This window comes from Pleuronectes platessa, chromosome 17 (genome assembly GCF_947347685.1).
Source record: "Pleuronectes platessa chromosome 17, fPlePla1.1, whole genome shotgun sequence".
In the NCBI taxonomy this organism is placed as follows: Eukaryota; Metazoa; Chordata; class Actinopteri; order Pleuronectiformes; family Pleuronectidae; genus Pleuronectes; species Pleuronectes platessa.
The window spans coordinates 12,300,037-12,311,543 of record NC_070642.1 but is presented as its reverse complement, the minus strand read 5'-3'; the positions used below and the strand labels follow the sequence as shown (position 1 = coordinate 12,311,543).

Below are 11,507 nucleotides of genomic sequence, written 5' to 3'. Positions count from 1 at the left end.
GTGTTTGTCGGTGTTTCATAAAAGGATGGAGGGACAGATTAGTGGTTTGGTGGGTGGGTGCACTGACAGTGATGGATGTGCTATTAAATGAAGCTATAAGAGCAAAACACCCACTACACCATAATGAGTAATTGTATAGTCATATTTGGAGTTTAAAAGTACTTGTTAAGCGTGTTCGTTTATCCTAAATATGAGAAGATGAGCCAAACTCGGTTTGTTCAATCAAGTATTTATTTAGAAAGCAATGAAAGGTAACAATCAGCAAAGCAATGGGCATCCAACAAGTCGCATCAGAACACGAGACCCATCAGAACGCATCAAACAGCCGGCGCCTGTCTATTTTATAACAGTAGATCTTGGTTCTTCCTCCTCAGGCGTAGCCCCTCCTTCTTGGCTTTGGAATAAGGAAGTGACAAGTCTCAAAATGTTCATCTCTTGACCAGCCTTGACACAGCTGATGGCATGTGGGCCAACGGTGTTGACAATTGGAGAGAAGATTATTGTGTTCTTGCTATATCAAAACAATGTTCTGTTTGTACAGACATTCAAAACAATTTAACCAAAACAACGAAACAGCATTGTGACGCAGACACATTCTAATTTTCAAGATTAAACACTTGGAAGGAAAGGGTTATTATTAATCATTTGCGTGAAGGCCTTATCTGGCTCAAACTACTTCTATCTTTATTCATTTAGAGTTGAGTTAGACACAGACTATAGCTAAAATATTGAAATCCTAACATACTGCATGACATCATGTGGAGAGGATTTCACATTTATATAAAATTCCTTCATACACCCCCTTTAATAAATTCATTTCTTGGCATAACTGTGATAAATGTTTGTGGCGACGCTCAAGCTGGGGTTGGGGAGGTTCAACATTCCTCTGCGTTGCTGAGGGCGGGGTTGAGGAGGATATAAAGACCCCACCACAGGCCCAAGGTGTGAGTGACCAGATTAGTCTTCTTGAAGTTTCAACAGCTACAGCCAGAGGTCAACATGAGCCGCAGTCCAGAGAGGATGTCCTCGTACCGCCGTCACTTTGAGGGCACCTTGGCCGCCTCGTCCGTCCAACAGCTCCGGGTCTCCAGTCCCTCTCCCAGCCGAAGAGACAGCCGCCACCGGTCCGTCAGCTTCACCCGGAGTGGACGGGCGGTGGGGCGCAGGGGCCTCTCCAGTAAGACCCGCATGACCAGGTAGGTCATCTGTACTATTTCAACTCTACATGGTATTCACATTTTATTATAAATAAGGTAAGATTTAGGTATAAGGGATCTAAAAGTGAATATAAAATATGAAATGATCCTAGTGATGTTTTCACCAGTGTGTTTCATCTAAATTGTATGAATTGTTGTATTCTTTACCCAAGAATGTGCCCTTCATATTTAAATGCTTTAGATTTACATCGGGAGCGGGTCTTCTCTAAGCAGGCCACCATATGCTTTACAGTAGTCCAAACTTTCACAGGTTCTCTTTCACACTGGGCTTCTCCCATGAATATTAAGCATCTTATCGATCGATCAACCTTTGTGAAATAGAACAAATCTATTGAATCAAAACAATGAATAATGTGTTGGATATTTCTTCTGCTCCTGTCTGCAGCAGTGCGAGTTTGGGAGCGCTGTGCTTTGGTATGTCCATGGGGCTCGGACCAAAACTGGACCTGGATGCAGTTGCAGCAGAGAACCAGGCCTTTATGGCGACTCGAACCAACGAGAGGCAGGAGATGGTGGCCCTCAATGATCGCCTGGCGGCTTACATTGAAAAGGCAAGAGGCCACCCGTCAGATACATAGACACAATTTTATACGGACAGTCTCAGCAAAACCTCTCAGACACATGGATTTGCTTATTAGGTTATCTCTGTCTTGTCTTGGCACATGAATTTGGAAATCTGACTGGATTTTGCCTTTTTACAACAACTACTGCCAACGAAATTATCTAAAGCAGTAAAAGGACGAGTAATATAGCTGCTGACCCTCCAACTTGTGATGATGACATTTGCCTGTTTGTTATTCCCCCCTTGAGGTGCGAACGCTGGAGTCCCAAAACAATCTGCTGGAGGTTGAGATCGAGACCCTGAAGGGTCGCCACCTCCGCCCTTCGGGCCTCAGGCAGCTGTACGAATCTCAGCTGAAGGAATTCAACAGGGAGGCTGCCCAGATGAGAAATCAGAGGGTGAGTGAGGCTGATGCTGATCATGCTTTGTTCAGATGTCTCTTCAGTGCTCCTGTCCACTTCACCTTCTGTTCATTTTAACAACAGTTTGTCTGGTGTGTTTCTGCTCTATTACAGGACATGTCTGTGGCAGCCAAGGATGCAATGCTGGGCCAGTTGGACCAGCTGAAGGCCAAATATGACGAAGCTGTGGAGGCCAGGAAAAACACTGAGCACGACATCGATTCACTACGTCCAGTAAGACACAGCGGAGGGTGAAGCTGTAATTCAACAGAACAAATTATTTTTAATTTTACTTAACCATCAAATCCTCATGTTGTGTCCCAGGATGTGGATAAAGCCACCTCAGCCCGGATCAATCTGGAGAAGCACCTGGAGAACCTGGAGACTGAGCTGGCCTTCTTGCAGAGAATTCACAAGGAGGTACGAGTCTGTCCATGAACTGTGTATGAGTCAGTGTCTGGTGACTGGCATGATTTCAGTTTTGTCATTACTGGTTTAATGGGCTGGTAATTATTGCAATGACAGATTACATTCAAATCGAGGTCTTGTTGATGGATCGAGTGAGTAAGACCATGCTCATGGTATTTATGAGTGTGGTGTGAAGCTGAAGGGGGAAGCTGTGACGAGCCTGTAGTGTGGAGTTAACCCTCCTCAGAGCTATTCTTTAATATTTCTCTGTTTTATTTCTTGTGAAATGTTATATGAACCACCATTCTATTTCACATTCTTTTGTAATCCAAGCCCAGTGGCGGATCTAGAATTTTTCTAAATCGGGGGCCATACAGGGGCCACGACTTACAAAGAAGGGTCGATTCTATGTCCAACATCCATATACAGTTCCTGATTGAGTAAGGTGCACATTTAAATGATTTAGTGTCTTTGCATGGTCCACTTCTACGCAGGAGGTAAATAAAATAAAAAATAAAAAAATTAATTAAGCCAGAATTTGAGCATGTTAAAGCCCTCAAAAAGCCAATTCATTTGCCTGAATAATAATAGTAATCCTTTTGATGAATGAATCCAATTTCATTAGGGCCTCATTGTCTGTCAGTGCCTCTCTCGGGACCTAAATACAGAAATTACAGTGTTTCATTGCAGTGTTCATTGCTTTTCTATTTACTCTGGTTGTATTTGTTGTTTATGATGCACTGAAAGGAAATTGAGGAGCTCATGCAGCAGATCTACTCGGTAACCTCCAGGGTGGACATCTCCTTTGGCCTCCCAGACCTCTCCTCTGCTCTGAGACAGATTCAGTCTCAGTACGACAGCATCGCCGCCAAAAACCTGCAGGTATGGTGCAACAGTGAAATTGCAATATTTTCAGACTTTTGAGGATTTGGCTTTTATCATGTATCAGTGCACTTTCTACGCCCAAAACACGCTCAGCCAAAGGGAATTCTCGAAAAAATTGTGATGTCTCTGGCACATGTAGAAATCATGTAGGACTATACAGAGATATTTTACTTTATAAACCTGCTGTTCATGTTTGTTCCTCCACAGGAAATGGATACCTGGTACAAGACAAAGTTTCAGGACCTGACCAGCGCCACCACCAAACATGTTCAGAGTGTTCGCAGCGTGAGAGAGGAAATCGCAGGCTATAAGAAGGATGTGAGTCGGATTTTCTGTTGTTGTTTGTGGCTGGCACTGTCCTTTCCCAGCCTAAAAAAAAGCTGCCTGTATTTGTGTGAATTTAGCTCCTCAACAAGGAGCGTGAACTGGAAGCAATGAAGACAAGGAATGAGTATTTGGATGCTCAGATCCGTGATGCAGCTGCGAAATACAAAAAGGAGGAGGAGGATTTAGAGGTAGGATGAAGTAATAATTTAATTTCTATCCATATATTTAAATCATGTTTACTTTGTGGTCATCATGACGCCTGAACCACCTTGAAATACTTTTGTTCTGTTCTATCTGTTGCAACAGGGGCGTATAGAATCTGTTAAATTGGATCTGACTGTGACGAAGGAGAAGATAGCTATGCTGCTGAGGGAATATCAGGAACTGCTGAATGTAAAGATGGCTCTGGAGATCGAGATTACAACCTACAGGTGTACAAAACATTGGCATACACTTAAGTTTTTAGTGATAAAGAATTATCTATATATCCTTCTTTATCAGGGTTATATAACGTCATTATCTATTTGGCAGGAAGCTGATTGAAGGGGAGGACAGCCGTCTGAGCACCATGGTGCGTAACCTGTCCCTGACTGGGGGCCTGTGCCTAACTTCCAGTGTTAGTATGCAAGCGGCCTCAGCTCCAGATCCAAAAGTAACGATTTCAAAGCTGGATGAAGTCCCCAGTGACAAGAGCAGCAGCGGGGCTGAGAAGCCAATAGACGCTGGCATACCGCGAGTGGAGGTGGTCTCATCGGACACCCAGACAGATGGTGACTTAGGGGACCAGGCCACAGAGATGTCTGAGAGGAAGACACTTCTCATCAGGTAGGATTGTGACACAAAAATAAAACAAACAACAACTAACTGTGATAGTGTACAATCATACACTTAAGTAGCCAAACGGTACTGTCAAACTTTCTTAATCTTTTTCTTCTACCCGTTTTCCCTTTTTCCCCAGAACAGTTAAGACAGATGGTGAAACGTACGAGAGCGACAGACAGGAGCGCACCTTCATCATTTCTGGAGCAGCCGATGAAACAGATGAAGAATAATCCAAGTCCCACCTGCTGACTTTGCTGTTCACCACTACAAACACACTGTATTGCAGTGAAAGGAATTCCAACTCCAACTGCATGTTGCAATGCCCATTTAGTGGTTGTGTTTATCTTCCATTGAGACTTTACACTGTGTCCTGTCACTCTGCTGCTCCACCTGCTCTTAACTCTTTCAGCCTCTACCCGCCTCTGTGCTCATTTTAACCCTCCTGTGTGATGGGAACACGTCTTTGAAAGTAACAAAATAAACTGCATGCAAGCATAGTTGTTGTTTTCATTTGAAATAAAATAGAGTAGAGACATAACTTGAGTCTGACAAAATTCAAATATTTCCCCTGTGTGTCCTGCGTAATAGAAAAAAATCATACAGGTACACACTTCTTTTTTTTTCATTTTTCCATAGTTTATTTGGCCCAAAGCAGCACAGTCTGCTCACAGCAACATTAAAGGAACTGATAACCCCCCCATCCCCCATGTAAACATGTTTTTCACTGTTTTAAAAAGCAAAGAACTCAGAGCAATCATTCAGAAAGATTAGATTTATTTGGAGGCTATAACCAAAGGTTAACTGAAACTCTCGACAACCTTCTGAATTTGTTTGTAAAAGACAACACATGTGTTAATTACGTTATATATATATATATATTGTTAAGTTGATGATTTATATTAGCTTACATAGAAACCCACAATTAGGCACATGGTTGCCTGCTGGAGATACAATAACAAGTCAAGTGTTTTACCTAAAGTTGCATATAATCCCTTCATTGTCTCCACCAGTGTTTCCCACTTTAATAATGAAAGTCAATTAAAAAGAGAGTAAAGTGAATTACCAAGTGCAATCTGCAGTACAAAATAATTTGGCACCTCACCAAATAAGATTGTGTTGATATATCACAGCTTTATAAAAACATTATCAACTGAGACTCCTTTCAAAAAGCACCTATTAAAACGTGGATCAATATCTATACCTATCAATGTTGTGGCTGATGGGTGTAGGTGTGTGTCTACTGCAATGGTTTGGGTTCATCTCCCACTCCCCCCGCCAGGCGATAAACAGCGAGGCTGACTTCATGTGCGAGGGCATCGGTACTCTCCTGAAAAACACACGGAATATGTTGAGTGACATCACTACACACAATACACTCGCATCAGTTTTTAGTCAAGGAAACAAAGATCTCTCAAACAGGATGTAGATTCCTCACCTGTGTTTCTGCCTCAGCGTAAACTCTGACCACATCCTCGGTGCCGGAGGGTCGCACAAAGGAACGGGCCTGTTTGTATTTCTTCACTAAACTGTCGATGGCCTCCTGCAGCCCGGCGGGGCTCACTGCACGCCTCTCTGCGTCTGTCGTGTCTATCACTCTGCGGTCAGACACCTGCAGAAGAAAAACAAAATCAAACATGTACAAATACAGATACATATACAGTGTACTACAGTGTGGAACTGGTACAGAGAGTAGCACATTTATATAAAACAGCAAAAGAGATACACGCACCAGACACTGAAAGCTTAGCAGGGACACTGTATCAAACCCAAGCACTTCTTCTTGACTACAATGCTCTTGTTAAGGACTCGCAATGATTGTCATGTTGTGGTTAAGACATGACGTCGGTTAAAATCTGACAATAAGGGCAATTCTTTTTTACTCATAATCTTCAATCAAAAGAGTATCTTTGAATAATGCATACAAAAATGAAACATCACTCAGATGAAATTCTGGAGGTGACATGTTGATACAAGAATGGACAGAAGTGAGGACTACTCATAATACAGGGAACTATACAACAAAACAACTTCTTGTTACAACAAAATAAATTCAATACTTTTGAAATATTTTCTGTAAAAGTCAAGGCCTGTTTTGCAGTAAACGTCACACTTCGAGAGGGGCCAAGAAAAGCAATTTCCGTTTAGGGTAAGCCAGGATTAACTATCAGAAATATTACACATGGTAATACATTGAAAACATGAGTACCTTGACTTTGAGCTGCCTGTTTGGCAGGTCACTGTAGATCGCGTCCCACTGCTGGACAGTCATACCCTTGATGGCTAATATGGCTTCGATCAGCAGCATGTCAGAAATCGCATCACCTACAGTCTTAGAAAGAAATAAACACAAATAACATTAATATATATATATACATGTGTGTTTGTGTGTGTGTGTGTGTGTGTGTGTGTGTGTGTGTGTGTGTGTACGTGTGTGTGTACGTGTGTGTGTACGTGTGTGTACATGTGTGTCTACCTGGTTAATGACGTTAATAGTGCTCTGCAGCAGGAGGGCTGCTCTCTTACTCTCGTCGTTGGTGTTGGGGTCCTCAGTGAGATGCTGGATCTTCTCTTCAGCTGCTTTACTGAACAACACCTAAACACAACACATAATGTTACTAGATCATCTAGAATCATTGATGCTTGATTGTGGATTATTAGAGCGGTTGTTTGTGTGTCTGATAAACTCACAGTTCCGTGACCATTGGCCTCAAAGTACACGCCAATGTCAAACTCCTGGGCTGCATGATGAAGGTGCTTCACTCCAGTTTTAGCACATCTTACTATTAACTACAGAGGGTGACAGCAGCATATATGAGCACCAACTTGAAAATGGAAAAAGCAGTAATGCAGCGTATGTGTGTGTGGGTGCCTGTTGGTGTTTTCTCACCTTCATAGTGTTCTCCAGGTAGTGTGTCGAGCTGCCGTTAGCGTAAGCGGTTTGGACCACTGCTATCTTCAAGTCTAAACCAGCCTGTCCATCCACAGAGAAAAAATGACTTGTGAAGAGTTTGCGTCTATGGGCCTGTTTATTGTTTTAATGTTTGTTATATGAGAGAGAACCTGTGTGAGCAGCTCTTTGAGGTAAGTGCTGATGAGAGTAGCGATCTTGTCTCCATCCAGCAGGTGAAACTGTCCCTCAGAGTCCGTGTAGTAATAAACGATTCGGTCAGCGTCACCGTCGAAGGAACAGCCACGCTCCCCCGGGTTAATCGTTAAACCTTCAAAAGACGTGGTGAATTCAGAAAAACTGTAGAGACAGATATTAACACTAGTGAGTGGATAAGTCTAGTGATATTGTCATATGAGTTTGAGGCCAAAACTAGATTCATTGGTCCTGCAGTCGATCTTCACTCACCACGGCTCAATTACTGCAGGTCACTTTTAAAGATTCAAAAAAGAAAGTAACAGCAAGCATCACCACAGACCGAGCAAACAGCCCATTCCAGGACATTGCACTAGTAAACTACGCTTGTAGAGACGGATATTGACATGTGTAGATGGTGTTGTTGGACTTCTGGGAAACAAAATCATTATACATGCGTCTTGATGAAAAAGTCAGCAGATCACATCAGTCACCCCAGGTAGGTATCATACTTCGCAAGTTGATAAAAATGTTCTGCCAATGTATTGCTGGATCAATAGATGATGTTCATTAAAAACCCTTCCTGACGTGTCTCTACACTAATGGCCGACTTTAAATCTGTGTTTTACCTGTTGGAGGTTTTTGCTGCACTTTGACAAAGTCGGCTCCACATTGGTGGTTGAGCTTCCCCTTGCTGCCGTCGTTGAAGAGAGAAATCTGCAGCTCCCTCTTCAGGCGACTCTCCATCTCTCGCACCTTCAGAGCACCAATGCCATTAGCGCCATCCACAGAGAGGTGCTTCTGGTCATCAGTGCAGTTGGACGCCTACCAAACAGGATAAGATGAAGGGAAGGATGAAAGGAGCGATGGCTTGTTGAGCAAAAAAAAAAAAACGTGTGATCTAATAAAGTCAGGAAACACAAGAAACGCCCTATTTTCTTACATTCTTAGTGAGCTGAATGAAGGCCTGGCACAGTTTGTGGTAGTATCCTTCCACGGTGGCATCTCCATATTTCCCCTGTGTGTTCAGACAGCAAACCATGTAGTGGAGCTGCGGAGTGGTCACCAAGCCGTAGTCTGATGGAAGAGATGGAGAGAATCAGACGACAGAAAAGGTGAGAAAAGAAGTGAGAAGAGAACAAAATTGGAAATTAATCAAAGCAAAGCAAACAATGAAATAAGTGTAAATGAGAATATTCTAATAGTTTAATTAACCTTACCTTTGCTTTGACCATCAAGAGCACTCACTCCATCCAGAACTGCCTGTGAAAGAGCGGCACTACTGCTCCTGTAATTCAAGGGCAAATATGTAATTTGAATGAGGAGGATTAATTCAAATATTAAATGCAGGTTTAGCTGTGCAGACCCAGAGGACAATCTGTAGGATTAATATGATATTATAAAGAAGAACGAATATTTTCCCTCTTTATAAAAGTCAAGTCAAACAAGAGAAATTACCATGTGCACCAGTGCAGTTATTTTTTAATTGTTAGGCAAAAACTTTATCGAAGATTTGAAAAAATGTATGTCTCTAGGTGTAGTAGAGACCACAATAGAAATCAATGAATAGAAAACCACAACAGAACTTAAAAGCCCTTATTTACTGCTACATATCATCAAATTAAATAGTACTCAACAAATCTGTAAAAACATTTTACCTGGTGTCCTTGCCCACAAACACATTTGCCCCCTGGCTCATGTTTATGGCCTCTTTCTCTATAATGTCTTTCAAAGCAGTGAGTAAATCGTCCTGCTCTGCGTTGGCCAGCTGTGTGGCATAGCCCTCCCACGCCGCTGTCACCATCTCTCCCATGGGGTCGATCAGCTTCACCCCATTGTCCTCCTACGCATCGTGATTATGATGTGTTTGAAGGAATGTTTTAATGGGCGGCGTGAAACATGAATATTTCAAATGGATGAGAATATAACTGTTAACTGTAATTAATTATATAATTAATTAATAATTTCTTTTTGATCAAAATTATTTTTACACCACCTCTGGGTTGTGAGATGCAGTGACCATCACTCCAATGGTGGCCTTGGTCTTCTTGGAGCGGAGCGTGGCCAGAAGTCCCATCCTGAACATGATGTGGTCCAGCAGTTCGGCGTTGGTCCTGAAGCCGGCGGTGCCATATTGCAAAACCAGCCCTACAGGCTTCTTGTGCTGACTGGACAGCTGTGATACTTTCGGGAACTCGGCCATGACTGAAATACATGATAACAGACGTGAAACAGAGAGCAGGTGGTGGTGGAGGATACACCTTTGTCTTTTAGAAAAACTGTAGGGAGCTTGATCAAAGGTTTTCAACCAATCAAGTTGTCATTTGTCAAAAGAATCTAGGTCACATGATTTAGATTTTGTCCAGGTTCTTTTTAGGGTTGGGCGATATATGGTCAATTATCTGAGTGAAGGTTTTGTTGTTTGATAAACAACAAAAGACTTTACTCGATTAACCTCCTCACTGTGCCAACAGAATGCATGAGCAATGTAGAGATATATCATGGACTTTAGTTATATTGTCATAGTTATATTGCTAACGATGATAGTTATAGTGGGATAATTATTGATATCGTATTATTGACCAACCCAGGGTTAGCTGACGTGATTTCGTAATCCTTATCAGAAGTCACCCAGTGCCAGTAGTGCTGAACATGTATATTAACCAAAGTGAATCAAATTTCCTTTTCAGATTAACGGTATCATATTGTGACAGAATAGTCATTTAAAGTATTATATAATCATGTAAGTTATCATAACGTTTATAGTAACAGTTCTTGGGAAATGAAAGCTGTTGTAAATATTGAGAGCACATGCAGCCTGAGATAAACAAAACAGAAATGGCTCCTGAAAATACATCTTTCTTTCTGAGATAAATCGATGACACCCAATCAGCAAAGACAGACACACACTACAGTCCAAGCAAAGTTAATAATTAACTTATCCTCAAGCGAGTGAATACAACATGTCAAAACAACAAGGAGACAAGAAGAGGGCAAGATGTTTACAGCAAACTGCAGCTGCAGTCTGTCGCCTGCTAAAAATAACAATAACACATCGATGCGCATGACAAAGTGGAGCTGAATGCTGCTCAATGTAAACAAGTAGCAGTGGAGTTTTGTTTTTAATTCACTTACTTACAGAGAAGTGTTGCAGGGCTCTGAATGCTCAGCTTCCCGTTTCTCCGGTTCCTCCACTCCTCCCTGTTGACGACGTGGCCTCACTTCCGCGTACGTCAAGTGACGCAAGCACGTCCGCCGCGTCTGACAGTGCGCTTTTCTGCACGGATGGTTTTTACTAGTATGATGCAGCGGATTGATGATTTACACTTAGTATGTTACATGCATGTTCTTAAAAATCTGCCTTGGCACATATTCAGTGAATACACATACGATAAAGGCATTTCCTAAATGACGTAAAAACAATAAAATGCTATTTTTTGGGCCGATGCAGTGCAAATTTGAAGTGAGATTACATGTTCTACTGCTCTGGTCGTAGCTATATGAGGCTCAGTCCACATATGAAGCCTCCGCTGATCATTATGTGGACTATTGGGGGGTGGTCTGCTCATCAGGAGTATCCCCCCCCCCCCCCCCGACCATCATCTGCCACTGTGCATGCAGCGTGTGCAAACCTGCGTGATGCACACCGCACATGCACAGGACCCACAGTCACGCTCGTATTTTTTAACCCTTTTGACGCATCGTGATCCGGGTTTCTGCACCCCCCCCCCCCCCCCCACCACCATGTCCACTCCCCTTGAAGAGACGTGCATGCGACGTGTGTCATCCAACCAAGCGGCACC

At 42.6% G+C, this 11,507-nt stretch overlaps 2 protein-coding genes across 3 annotated transcripts; one reads left to right on the top strand and one right to left on the bottom strand.

The window, feature by feature from the left end:
• Positions 1-174: 174 nt before the first annotated feature.
• ngs (notochord granular surface) lies at positions 175-5,002 on the top strand. The gene is given in 12 exon segments (XM_053445088.1): positions 175-947; positions 950-1,196; positions 1,603-1,768; positions 2,028-2,177; positions 2,295-2,414; positions 2,505-2,600; positions 3,336-3,470; positions 3,681-3,791; positions 3,878-3,988; positions 4,107-4,231; positions 4,332-4,625; positions 4,759-5,002. Coding segments are annotated over 12 exon segments (1,758 nt in total). The 5' UTR covers positions 175-838; the 3' UTR covers positions 4,853-5,002.
• Positions 5,003-5,379: 377 nt separating this feature from the next.
• On the bottom strand, positions 5,380-10,955 carry pgm3 (phosphoglucomutase 3). 2 transcript variants are annotated; one of them, XM_053445086.1, is made up of 13 exons: positions 10,840-10,955; positions 9,701-9,909; positions 9,363-9,547; positions 8,925-8,992; positions 8,648-8,781; positions 8,334-8,529; positions 7,683-7,840; positions 7,510-7,593; positions 7,311-7,409; positions 7,096-7,215; positions 6,829-6,951; positions 6,058-6,231; positions 5,380-5,949 (listed from the first exon to the last, which is right to left on the bottom strand). In XM_053445086.1, the coding sequence occupies exons 2-13, from the start codon at positions 9,905-9,907 to the stop codon at positions 5,860-5,862; spliced, it is 1,638 nt and encodes a 545-aa protein (XP_053301061.1). In that variant the 5' UTR covers positions 9,908-9,909; positions 10,840-10,955; the 3' UTR covers positions 5,380-5,859. The 2 variants fall into 2 exon arrangements, with proteins under 2 accessions (XP_053301061.1, XP_053301062.1); XM_053445087.1 differs by having other exon boundaries at positions 10,844-10,943.
• Positions 10,956-11,507: the final 552 nt, after the last annotated feature.